The following is a 14,374-nucleotide window of genomic DNA, read 5'->3' as shown; positions in this document are numbered from 1 at the left end:
ATATCACTGAATTATATTTGCTTTTACTTCTCATGGTAAAACTGAGTGATTCTTCAACTTTTAAGTATTGGTACCATTTTCACCTTTGGCTATCACTGCCATTTCAGCTTCCTCTCAAAAACAAAAACAAACTCCTCAAAACTGGTTTAGCATATGTAGGATGCTGAAGCTTTTAGAAAGTCCTGAAGTGCTACCAGATGCCATGCAGTTTTTCCAAGACACGTCCTATTTTTAAAATCCAGATGTACACATTCGTTTTCAGGAAAAGGAGAGAGCTAGTTGCTAGTGTTTCACTTTTAGTTACAAATATTTAAATTACAATGAATTGAGGTTCTCTTCCCAGAAGTTAAGACTATTTTGAATTTGTCAAAGCCAGCATGCTTTTTTGGTCACTGATTAAATAATGTGACAAATATATTCCAACATACACATTTTCTTTCAAGTAAGTTAACTGTATATACAAAATTCTATGTTTATTTTCAGTGACTGCAAAGTCACTGAAAATAAACACAGATGCCCCCTCATGGAAACTGATTAACTTTCAGTGACAAAAACCATCATCCAACACATTGAAAATGGATGGGAGAAGGATAAAATAAATGAGGTGCCAAGAAAACATCACACACCCTTAAGAAAACAAAAGCAAAAGCTGTGTTTTTCAAAGATAAAATTGTATACTGTGCTAGAAACAAGCAAGGCTTTTCATCAGCTCTGAAACATGAAATAGAAAGCTGCCAAAGGATGCATGAACCACACTTTAGACAAGTAATTCTTCTGTCCAAGTATTCTTACATGTATTACTTTAGACGCAGACAAGCTCCTGTACAGCATGAATGGAGAGCAGCTTTCTGTTTCCTCAGTCAATAAAATTTTATCCTTTTCCAAGTGACAAGTGTTGACCCTTCATTGTATCATGTCTGCTCATGGTTTGCTCCCTTCTACAATCACTTCTAGCAATATACATCAAAAATGACAAGCGGAAATAAGTGTACTGCATGTGCTGTGTTATATAGCTGATGTGTAAGATTTCTGTGACTGTTAATTAGAAAGGATACTTCACTGAATTAGCATACTTGGTATGTAATTACTGCAAAGCAGCAACATAAATTAATCTTACAGATCAAGGTGTTCAATATTGATGCTGGAGATAAGTGTATCTCTTTTCCCCCCAAAATCTGTCCAACCCAATGTCAGAAACAATGTATATTTAGAGGGCTTTTGGTTTTGACTTTAAAGCAGAGATTTCTGTATTAGAATTAAAATGCTTGGCCACCCTCCCACTACTTTCCTAACCTAACTTTTGTTTCTTTTAATAAGAAAGGAAAAAGTCAGCAAAACAAAATGTCAACATTAAATCGTTTCACAGTATTTTGTGTCAGAAATGTAATGGAAAATGTGCACATCATGGGAAAGGTTACTGTTCTTCCAGAACATCTTTTCATTTGGTTCAAGGCTCATCCTTCTACATAACTGTGCAGGCACTACCAATGGTTGTTCTCCCTGGGCTTAATTTGGCAGTTGAAGGATTGTGGCATTTTCAGGAAACCACAGTGCAGTGATTTTAGTGGTTATCCATCTGAAAGTGATGCTATGATTTAGAATAATTACCCTGTTTATGTGCAATGGTAAAAGTCAGTTACTACACTGTATTCCAATGTCAGCTCACACTTTACTGACTATTTCCCTAATACAACATCACATCATATGTCCAAGGGATCTGTCCAAGTCAGAATTAGAGGGATTTAGTGTTCCTGTTCCTCAGCAGAAAGTGCACGTGCAGTACAGTAACACTGATGTACTTTTACTGACAATTGGGTAAGGAAAGGAGCAGGAGGGAATGGGATGAACTCAGCTTCTTAATCAAAGCACTGCACATTAATTTACGCTTGACCTTTGCATTGTTACAACCACTGATATGAAAAAGATAAACATATTAGTCTTCGCTAAGAGCTTTTTCATACTCTTGAAGAAAACTTAAGCTTTACTTTTTTTTCTTGCATATCCTTTCCACATCCTTTCTTCTCAGAACTAAATGAATTTTAGGCCTTTTTCAAGATGAAATCTGTGATAGGCTTAGATATTTATCTGTGACTTTATAACTTTACTCAAGACAGCAAGCATGGCAAAATTCTTAAACTGCTTGTTTCTCATTTCCACAAGACAATATTCAAAAACCACTTATTCAAATGACAAGATATAAAAATATCTATTCAAGGGTAAATATTTAGGAAAAAAAATCTCAAGAAGAATGAGATTGTTACGAGGTAATGAAGTACTACTTGGAATATTCAGTGATACTGAATTCCTATCTTAATACAGAATCTTATCTTTGGCATTTTAAATGGCTTGAAGCAAATCAGATGCAAAAAATTTAATTTCATTGAGACAAGAATGTTAAGGAATGACACAAAGTGTAAGTAATAGTAATAGTCTCAGCTGTTGTAAATGAGATTCAGTTTTACTAATTGAAAGCAAAGTAAAATCTGAATCCAACCTTGTATATGACACAGATGAAAGAAATGAAAATTAATTGAAAAAACCCCCATAAAATTAAAAATTATGCAAAAGAAAGGAGCAAAAGTAATAACAAGGCAGAAAAATAAATGAAAAATATGTAACTCTATTTTACCAAATCCTAAATTTTGTGTACAGAAAAAGTATTACTTTAGTAATAGACATTAGTCTAGATTATTCCATCTGTAACTTCAATGACCACACTAGCAGGGAACTATGGTAAGACAAGTAGACCAAATCTAGTGGACATCAAAATCTGAAGTACAGGAATGCTGTAGTACAGGAAATAAATGCTGAAGTACAGGAAATAAACCCTACAATTCTATTCCTTTTCCCAAAAACCAGACATTTTATAAGAACATTGATATTAATGTCACATTTCTCAAATTATCTATTTAGATGCTATTATATGTAAATTATTTCAGCTATTTCAAAATAAAGTTCAGTATTAAAACCAGATTTTTCTTGTTATTTACACTGCCCAAAAAACAAAGTTTACCAAATATATTCTAACACTGAAGAAGCTTTACGACTAAATGGGGTTTTTATTGTTCTTTTTAGTTTTTTTAAGTGTTCAAAAGTATGTTCTCCAGTAAGAAGCTTTGCAATACCTCAGCCTATAGCATACTTTAACTAAAAACAACAATAATATCCCAAATACATGTAGATTATCTACAGCCTCTCAGGGAATACTACTATATGTAAAATTCTTGATTTACACCCAAATTAGCAAAAAATTGTATGCAACTGTGCTGCATTGATTTATTAATGAAATTATTGCCATTAATGAAATTAAAACCATATAATGGTATTATATGCCATATTAATAATGTGAAGAATAGCTCTGGTCAATGCTGAGAAAAGCGACTCAATATCCTTAAGCTCACTGTACCTCTAGCTGCTTTTCACATAAGGGCTTCTTTGGTAGAGCAAAAAACCCCCAAACACATAAACCCCCCACTCTTACACTGTTCCAAGACAAAATTAATTTTGAATACTGTAGATGAAGTTTTGCATCCAAACTGCAGGTCACCTACTATCAGAACACCACACAGAGTAACTAACTACAGATCAAAGACTTGTAGAAGTATTGGGCAGCAGTAACAAAAATGGTAAAAAACACATGTGCAACAGTAAACATTATTCTTTTGCATATTAAGATTTCCTTCTCAAATAGCCTGTAATTTACACTACCATTCTGTGAAGAGATATTTAATTCAGAAAACTGACTGCACAGATGCTCACTTGACACTAATTGTGACAAGACAAAACTGATGCTGCAACACAGCATTTAAATGGTTATTGTCTCCTGCCTGCAGTCTTCTACCACATCCTTTTATTACCTGGACATGAAAATTCTCATGTCATAAATTTCCTAACTATAAATTTCAGTCTTGTGGCTTCTGAAGCAATGGCTCAGTTTAACAATGCAAAACAATTGAATTGGTAATGAATTTGACATTTGCTTTCTCAGCATGCTGTACTATAAAATATTCTGATGTGGATAAGCTTGTTGCACGGAAAGTGACTGAAGCAGGTTGGCCAGAATGAAATAGTAAGTGACACATTCAAAAATCCTAACAGAATTGAATTATTTGATGCAATTTGATGTACCAAAACAATCATAAGAATGCTCAGAAAAATAAGAAGCTGCTGACCCCATCCAGGTAGGTATTTGTGCAGTCATAACCCATTACTGGTAACCACCTGGGGAAATAATTTGATATGTCATCAGTCTGTCCTCTTCCATCACAAACTGCAATTTCAAAATCTGCATCTTTTTTCATGAAATAATTTTAATTTTCTGAAAAAACAGCTCATTCAGTGACTGCTTCATCTAAAGAGTTCACTCATTACCTATAGCCAGGAACCTCTATATTGTATTTTTTCATTTTATAAATTATTATAAATCCTAGTAGTTATAGAATGCAAAAAAAGGAGCAAAGGTCTCTGATACATGTATTTCCTAGGGCAAGCAGAAAAATAATAAATTTAATCTTGATATATACAGCTGTCTGGGGAACAGATTACAACTGTGAAATATAGTTTCAAGCTGTAATTTACAAACCCATGATTGCAGTAAAGACTTAGTCAAGCAGCTGTAACTGAAGGGGAAGAAAGGATAACCATATATTAAAAGTTCAATAATGAAAAAATGGTAAAATATTCTTTGTTAATGGAAAACAAAGTAAACCTGTAGAAAGATTCTCTTATTTACAAGTGGTTATCTTGTTGCATATTTCTGAAGCTCATGACACTGGTACAGAAGTTTTCTGGATCAGCATACTTTCCAATATCAGTACTAAGAATTTTGGACAATTACACTAATACCTGAAGAGTATAAACTTCTACTGTTCACTAAGCTTCTAGAGACTAAAGCACAGTATGAACTGCAAGAAGGTTTGACTGATGGATCAGTAAACAGCCCAGAAAAAAATGGGAAGAAAAACCATTGGGGAATGCTCACACTGCTCTCTCCTATTCACTTCTAAGAGGAACACCAACAAACCTCACCATATATCACAATAATGCCCCAACAGGGTTTTAAAACCTTCCTAATACTGAAGAGAGACAAATATCCATTTTTCTTCTGCTCTTCCCAGAGTATTAACAGGAAATGCCATTAAATAACCCCCCAAAAAATAAATTAAAAAAACCCTTTTGTGGAGTGTGCAGGGGGAATCACTTTCTAATTTTACAGCGGCCTTTGCTGCATCTGCATTTGATCAGAAAGTATGGCAGGCCAGTATCAAGAAACAAACCAGAGATGGAATATAAATCAAAAACCAAAAGATAATCAATAACCAAAGACCTGAACTTCTATTGTTTAGATGGTTTAAATTTCCCTAAGAGTTAAGCAGCAAAACAATCAAGGGAAAATAATAACCTGGGCTTCAATTCAGATTTTGCTGTCTCATTTCAGGAAAATAACATAAAAGCATACTAAAGAAATCCAGCAGGTACCAGGTAAATGGACTGATGCCTAATCAACAGAAAACCCATGGGTCTGCCATGCACTTTTTGCAAATGTTCCAGGCACGAGCAGCTTCAGGCAGCTGCACAGCCCAAATCCAAATGCACCCAGCAGTCTGCTTCTAGAGTAGCCCTGAATGACAGCAGTACAAGTTTTATTACCAGACCTATGCCTGACTTGTAGGCACTTGGCAAGAGAGCTTCAGAATGCCTACAGGTTTTTTTTAATGTCTGCCCTAGCATATGAATTTATGGAAAGTACAATGCAATGCAAATTCAGTTTGAATAAAGTCCTCTGTGAAGAAAATGCACATTTGTCATTGTATGTACTATCCTGCTATCTAGAATAAAAAAGAAACACTTTTCAGAAAGCAATACAAGGACAAATTATGCAAAAAATGATCTAACAGGTAACTCAAGCAATTAGAAAAGTTAACTCACAGAATTAACCCCAGTAAATTATATAGCAGAAATAAACTATACAAGTGAATGTTACATTTTCTTTCATTCCCTTAGTTTATTCCAATAAAATAATGCATTTGTAATCCTCTGCAACACATAAGATTGCTACAAACTGTGCCTTAACTAACCTTTTCCCTGTGATTAATCCCTACATTAGTGGTCTTGAACTTCTGCTGTAAATAATAGGCTTTCAATCACTATGATGGACTGTGAATTCTGTTACAGCGCATTTAAAGTCATGAATAATTAATGTACTTGCTCTGGAATAAACTTTGGCTCATGAAGAGATTCAAAACTAACAGCTGAACAAATAAGAAATCCTTAACTTGAAGTTTGGCAGGCCTCTTTGCATGGAAATGTAAGAAATAAAAATGTGAAGATAAACCTATACAAGACAAATACAATTAAGGAAATCTGGTGAGAGACATTTTTGGACAGAAGATCTCCAGAGGATTCAAAACAGACTGTCTAGAACAGACTTTCTGTCAAAAGCAGAATTAAAGCTGACCACTGTGTGCAGCTAAGCATGCAATCCTTTATACAGTATAAATTATCATCCTAAACTTGATGCATACATTTGTAGCACAATTTTCCTCCACAGTTTTTTTATTTAGTAAATATGACTCTGCATATATTTTCTTTTTTTCCTTTCCTTCTTCTCACCTTCCCTGTCTGCCTTGATACAGTGACTGTATGTGCAGCACATTAGACTGCTTGAAAAGTAAGAGTATATTGGAAAAAATAAGTACTTTTACATTTAGCTTATTTCCTAGTAAATATATGCATTAAAAATGAATACTACATACATTCTTGATCATTTCCTTTGCAGATTTATGTTTTTTGAATACTTTATAACCAGCATTCAAATCTATGTTTTCAAAAAATTCTATTTTCTATTCTTTCAAATACATGACCTTCATCTTTTATAGTCTCTCTGTAATACTAAAGTCATAATTCTGCCTCAGTTACTGCAAATCAAATGAAATAGAAAATTCTAACTTAACTGACAATACAGCAGAAAAACTCAATACACAAAATCACAAAAGAATGTACTACAATATGCTTGCTCTAAATTGTTGGATGAAGAAATCGAATGTTTTTCAGAGATTTCCTTAACCTGATTTTGGCCCATACAAGAATGATTCTGCTTCTCTCAAATCTACTATTGAGATGTCAATTTTATCTAATGCACTACATTCCAAAATATCACGCAAGCATATCTTAAAGCAAACAACAGATACTGTATTTAATTTTTTTTTAATAGGAGCAGTTGAAAACTGGATTATTTTTTGAGAAGAGGCCACTTCTTTAGAAGTGAAATAATTTAGAAGTCCTCCCTTGAAAATTTTTTAACTGGATTAGCTTGTGGATTCCTCTTTAAAAAACTGTTCTACACATTAAAATTACTAAAGTTCTTAATTTTTCATTTTACCAAAGTAGATTATACAGTAATACTGTGCTAGAAGCACTTTGTCTGTACAATGCTACCATATGGAGGGCAGGTTTTCCCTATCACGTATTGAGCCCCCTGAAAGACACTTCTTCATCCATGTTGCTACTAAATATGGTGACATTCTAAAGAGAACTATTGGAGAGGCATTTTTAAAGATTTGCATCAGTGAATTACAGCCTCATTAAAAAAAAAGCAAAAAAAACCAAAAGAGGAGGTACTTACAAATAAAGCAATTCCTCTGCAAGATCTATCATTCTAAGCAATTCAAGCAAGACTGTAATTAAGCACTCAGGAAACCTTTTAAATGTCTAAATCATATATGTGATTCAAAAGAGTCACAAAATGAAAATAGAAGCATCGTATCTAAATGCTTTCTGAAGCAAACAGCAGAGGTCAGCTCTAAAAACAAACAGAATCTTTAAAATTATTTTCTGAGTTTCTCAGAAAATTTACCTTTTTTCACTTTTTAAAAAGTGCTGCATCTTCATGCCTGCCCTACATAAAACCTATCTGTGTCAAATATAAAGTATTTTAAAACCTCCATCTTTTACTACTCTTTCTCTCAAAACTCAATGACAGGTCATTTGAGTAAAAAGATAATCAAAATCCACGCTTTTCTCTAATTACAGCTATAGCTTTCTCACTTATTTATAATGACAGTTACAGATCAACTTTGCCTCATTTAAGTATGTGGTTTCAATTAACTTTTCACTGTTAGATATGTAAATCTTGACACTAATTATTCTTGTAAAAGATAAAAATTGCAGCTTTACTTAGTTCAACGGAATTTACACAGACATGTATAGAAGAATTTATAAAATAAATTCACTGTAATTTCTTTAAAAAAAAAAGCCATCACATAAGTATCACAAGACTGATCCTTTCTAGTGGACAAAAGCAGAAAATCTAACCTTTCAGTTCTAGTGCATGCTGCTATACTGAAAGAGCCTATCTATATTATCTGACATCCCTGATTAAATAAGCACTATAGTGACATGTGTGTAATACATACATATGCTAAACTATTAGCATAAATAAAAGCAACATGTCAATAAGTTTTAAACAAAAGCTTATAATTAAAGATACCCTAATTTTTATCACTATAGTCACCTAAGGCGTAATTCAAAGCATGATTCATCAGAATGAAATGCACTTTTTAAGGATAAATCCTTCCATATTTATTGGTTTTAAACCATATGAACAACAGGTTAAGTAAAGCCACTGAACATTTAGCAAATAATCCCTTAACCATCCAGTGCTACTCAGAAGCACCTGAAATTGCGACTAAAAAATTTCCAATAGTCATACAGTAAGAACTAGTTAGATTATATTTTTTGCCCCAGATTCAATGGTAAATAAATAATTATTATAAATTTCTGCTGCATTATTTGAAATATGAAAAAAATCCCTTATCTTCCTCTAATCATTACTCAGATAGCAACTCTGGAGAGAGGGCCAAATAAACTTTAGAAGAATCTACAATTTTTGAAAGCAGATTGCCCAAGTGTCAAGTAACCAGCCCTGTTTGTGGTAACAGACAGCAGGACAGAAGGCTCTTCAAGACTATTCTCTAAATCTGCAGTTTCACCAGTTGCATACATGTGCTTAACTTAGTGAGGAACTTTTATATTCAGAAAAATCTCTTGTAAAATATAACCACAACCCCCCTTTTCTTAGTTACAGATGGGTTAGAAAGAGGGAAAATTAAATCCAGTAATTTTAGTGATGACCAAAGATAATAATAAAGATCTGAGAAATTTTGGGCTTTACTAACAGATAGTGCCAAACAAGCAGATATTGAAAAAATACTTTGTTTTCCCTCCTTAACATTTCTTGCTTGCAAAGAGTCCTAAAACCTTGCATTTAAAACACTATTTCTACCACCACAAAGGAGTCCTGCATGATGGAACAGGGAGAAAAAAGCACCAGTGCAGGCACAGTGTCACTCATATCACTTTGTGACAATGCAATAGAAAAGAAGCTTCTGAAAACTTTCTCTGACATAGCAACACTGTGGGTCACTCCCCTACATGTTAGACTGCAGGGTTAACATAATTTAGAAATTATCAAAAGTAAGCCTCTACAGCTCTTTAGAAGCAGTGGTAGCCTAAACTGGACAAAGTTCAAGCTATTTATAGGTATTACCTGAAGAAAAGCAAGTTTTAATTTAAATCTTTTTTAAAAATTAATAAAGAAAATAGTAAGACTTAAGGAAATATTTTTCAGAGAACTATGAATAAAGGATTAGAACATAAACTCCTTCTCCTATGCAGGAGTACTGTTCAGTACTTAGTAATTAGGCCATTTCTTGGCCTAATTATGAGGGTGATTTTTAAGAGAACCTGTTGGGTTTTGGTATGTAATATGTTTATTTCTGGCCCATCTAAATTACTCCTACTATCTTTTCCTGTAGTAAGCAAAACATAACAGTACTTTCTACCATTAGTTTTTAATCGCAACTTAAACATACAGCTCCTCATGCCATTTTGTCATCTATCATTTATGTCCTCCAGTGTGGTATTTTTAAGATTTCTTTTAAAACCTGAAGAAAAAAACTAATTCACTGCCTTTTTCACAGTAGAACACAGCACATGTTTTATGAGGATTCCTTCCCACAACAAAACAGCCTTCCTGTCTCTTTTATTTCTTGTAAACTATAGGGCTTAAGAAAGCCCTTTATCTTGTCATGGGCAGATAAAAACCTACTGCCACCAGTCCTCATCAGTGGAACTGCATGAGCAATCCCTGTAACACACCCCTCTGTTTCACAGTCTGGTTCTGAGCAGGATCTAAGATTACCCAGCAGTAGTGGCTTGTCTATATATGAGAGTCACAGTTACTGATGAGCTTGTACACAGGCACTCTGCCTCCAATTTGCAAATACAAATACACTCTGGCACACAACCTTGGAATTTTATCAACTGCTATGGTAAATCATATGTTGTGGTTGATACTAAAATCAGCTATTCTGAGTATGTACAAGGCATCTGTACCTGTGACACATCCTGATTATAAAGCTGTGTCTTGCTTGCCTATGTCATTAGTGACTCTGACCTTTCTCATAACTGACTCCCAGACTCCCAGAAATAAACTAAAAGGCTTATTTTGGAGTACTCCTTCCAGTTAAAAGCAACAATTATATCTGACCTAAAGAGAAGAACTTGTCTAGAAAAATCTCATTGAAGCATACAGTAACTAAGTACAATGCAATTTTTTAAATCTGAACTTATAAGATCATCCTAATGAAATCTCTGTAGATGCATTTAAAACCCACTTTCTGATTGATAAGGCCCGTGATTCTTCTTTCAAGAATTGTGAACAGTTTTTATAGCTTTGCAAAGATACTACAATGCGAGCTATAAAAAAATCTGCAGAAGTTGTGGTCAATGGTAGCTATTTAATAGCAGCTATTCTATACTTTAATTAGATTTCTGCACCTACTAAAACATCATTCAATGGACTTTTTTTCATTTCTGTTTCAGATAAGAAACATGATTATCAAACCCTTTCATGATCTGCATTAAAGGAGGTGGCATTAATACCTTTTTAAAAACATAAATTCTTCACAATCCCCATTTCAGCTCATAAAATTGTTGATTATTTTAATTTAATTACTTTTAGGATGCTCATGTAGCTTTAATATCATTAAAATGTTGGTTTATCTTTCTGACCTGTTCTAAAACATTGACAATTCACCCTGATGAGAGCAAATTAATTCTCCTGTGTTAGATTATCTTAGTTATTTAAAACATAAATGTTTTTGGCAGATCAGTAAGTGAATCAAGTCAGTATTTCTGATGTAATGTTACTCCTAAATAAGGGGAGGAAATTTATTGTGTTTTCAAAAAGTATACTTTCTTCATTTTAATCACAACAAAGTGCTAAAGATGGACTTAAGCTACTCATAAGGTCAGAGTATCAAACCTACCTGACTAGATTTTCATTGTCTCCAGTGCCTTTGCAGGTAGCACACTCAGTCCTTAAATCCTCTGACTTGGGCTTCTTTTGCAGCACAGACTGTCGCTGCCTTCTTTCTCTGGGAATACGTTCCTGTCACAGCAGAAGGCAAAAAGAAAGGAACAGGGGAGAAAAGAGGGAAGGAAAGCAAATATTTTCAATTATGCATGGAAAGTAACACTTCAGCCCATTAATTTTTTGTGAAACTGTTAAAAAAACAAACAAACAAAGCACTATATTCCAACCTCAGATTTTTCTTCTTCAGGCACAAAGCTTCGTTTTCGTCCTCTAGTTCTCTAGAAGAGAATATATTTAAAATTCAATGTTAGGTAACAGAATGTTTTTGCTATTTATCTATTATTCCTAACAACAAAAAAATATCACAGGAAATAATTTAAAGCTTTAGCTACAGAGCCACTGCCAGACAACTACACTAATCAGTTTTAGGACAATAGCTTCACATTTTGAATATAAATCTATAGAACAAGCCAAAAAAGTAAATATATACACTTGAGTATGTTAAGTCTTATTTTTAAAAAGACTGTCACGAGAATTACAAATCTCTTACAGACTTTGCACAAACTTCCCAAAACTAGTAATTTGAAAATTGGTATGAACAGCGTATTAAAATCACTCACTGAGCAGTAAAATGTGCTCTCTTTATAAGCCAAGTGACAAAATTAAAAAAATAAAATTAAAGAACTTTACCAAAACAGGAAGGCAAAATACCTTACAGATTTTGAGGAGTAACAAGAATTAAAACTTTCAAACTGAAGCTTAGTATAATGGGTATATGGCAAATGCTCACAAAGCTGTAGCATATACCAACATATGTCTGGCACACAACAGATCTTTCTGATGATTCTACACAAGAACTAGAAATTTTTTCAGTATTGCAGTTGGCAAAAAAGTATAAATACCAACAGTGAGGAGGACAAGAGGTATCCATGGACTGTACCAGTGAGCACCAAAGGTTTACAAGCACCTTTTAAGTTACTACCTACAACTTGCATGAGCTCAGGATCAGTCACTACATTTTATCTTTGAAACAACAGCATTATTAACCTGCCAGTGTAATATAACTGCCACAAGCTGACAATATCACTCTTTCCTTCTTGTACAAAAAGGAAAGTAAATTAGAAAGGATGTGGAAGGAAATAAGAAACATCAAGAGACTATTCCAGTAACCCAAAATGTCTGACACACAGACACAAATAACATAAATACATAAAAAACCCATGAAAATTCTTGTTTTTATGTGAAAAAATCACCACATTAGAAGTAATTTATCATATCATAAAGACAAGCGCTGCCTCTTTATGGTTTCTCAAAACTTTTTCTGAAGCAGCTGGTGTTCACTTCAGAAAAAGTAAAAAACAGCTCATCAAAAAAATCTTAGACCAGTTTAGAAGCACAAGCAATCATAAATTCAATTTCAAAGAAGCTAACAGTATAATGCTTCTCCTGTTTTGGTCCTCTGAAGGTGATTTGTACTAGCTTCACATTAAAGACAGTTCTCTATTTTAAACTGTTTTACAGATTTAAATATTGCTACACTGCAAATAAAACTACCACTTCAACACATCTATACCTTTATACTACTGCAGATTTTGATCTGTGTATGTTAATAACATTCTGTTTGGGAAGATTTTTAGACAAGATTTAACACTGTAATAGCAATGAATGTAGTGGAGTGGAAAATTCTAGTCTATTTCATGGCTCTTTAGAATACTTTAATTGCCATTAGGATTCTCTTTCACATTTCCCTAAGGGTGATTTATAAAAAAATGTAAAACCTTATCTATTTAATACACCTATTTACTCTGCATCCAGTAATTGAGGTGTTCTACATTCCAGAAGCCATACATTAGTGCCAAAATTTGGAAAAAAATATTTGCTACAGAAAACTGAATTTATCAATGTAATATTAGAGGTATTAATGTAACATGGGCTACGTGTCAGCTACATGTAACACAATTCAAGGTCACCGCAAGTTGAAACTAGACAAAAAAGGAGTTTGATCAGACAGCAGCACACTAACTGCCAATTTTACTACTTTCAGCTTCTGGAATTCGTCCTAAGAACATTTACAAACTTGGACAAGTTTTAAGCTATGGAGGCCCTCCTGAATGCAGCTGTGTAAAGATTATAAAGAGGTAGGTATAATGGTGCATGCCAATGAAGGCAGTATTAGGGTCCTCACTCTTCATGTTTAAGCAGCAAGAGACAAAGAGTGCATGCCTTGCACCATCAGAGTAATGCTATCTTGAAAACTTATACATTATTTGGAAATCTAGATAATAATCACATTACTTTTGACTCTACATAGAAAGTATTACAAGTTAATAACTCAATTTAAGGAATAATGAAGCATATTTAATTTTCAGCAAAATGGAGACATAAGGTTTATAATCAATTTAGTCACTTTTGCCAAGACAATGCTGGTTTTCACCTGTTTGCTATATAATGCATGATGCATATGACAAGGAATGTCACATTATACTTTCATTATGCTTTCATTAGCTTTCTATCTTCAAACATACTTGAGTTTGCTCAATAATCACTAGGAAACAAACATTAAGATCAACATCTTAGTACACATATTTGTAGGATATTTTATATGCCTTTAAAATAGCAATTTTATGTGTTTTTTTCCAAATGGACCTCCATAGTTAAACATATTTTCAATGCTTCTGCTCAGATAATTTTAGTATTGCCAGCATTCAACATGAAAAATAAGAATGAATTAACAACTGAAAATTGAACATTCTTTGATTTTCAGCAACAGCCCTCCAGTAATTTGACATTTGTAATTTTACATATGTTGTCACTAAAGTTAACTTACAGGTCAGCAGGAAAGAATAATTTAAATCTGAATTACTTTATTCAGAATTATTCATTGCTGTTTGCCTTAAAGTATTGTGTTTTAAATTGTTTTTAATAATTTCTGTCATTAGCAGGCTCAGAATGAAAACATAAGAGATTATAAATATAAAATATTAGCGCTGCATGTAC

The 14,374-nt window shown here is 33.5% G+C and overlaps 1 protein-coding gene across 4 annotated transcripts in view; it reads right to left on the bottom strand.

The window, feature by feature from the left end:
* The window catches only part of PHF14 (PHD finger protein 14), a 162,248-nt gene that overhangs the window by 84,120 nt on the left and 63,754 nt on the right, over positions 1-14,374 (bottom strand). For all 4 annotated transcript variants that reach the window (XM_036402062.2, XM_036402071.2, XM_036402080.1 and 1 more), the window contains 2 exons: positions 11,605-11,655; positions 11,331-11,452 (listed from right to left, as the gene is read on the bottom strand). In XM_036402062.2, coding sequence (XP_036257955.1) covers positions 11,331-11,452; positions 11,605-11,655 — 173 coding nt within the window. The remainder of the gene's footprint in view (positions 1-11,330; positions 11,453-11,604; positions 11,656-14,374) is intronic.

Source organism: Molothrus ater, chromosome 1, assembly GCF_012460135.2.
Source record: "Molothrus ater isolate BHLD 08-10-18 breed brown headed cowbird chromosome 1, BPBGC_Mater_1.1, whole genome shotgun sequence".
Taxonomy (NCBI): Eukaryota; Metazoa; Chordata; class Aves; order Passeriformes; family Icteridae; genus Molothrus; species Molothrus ater.
The sequence above is the reverse complement of the archived record's forward strand: the minus strand, read 5'-3'. Positions and strand labels throughout refer to the sequence as shown.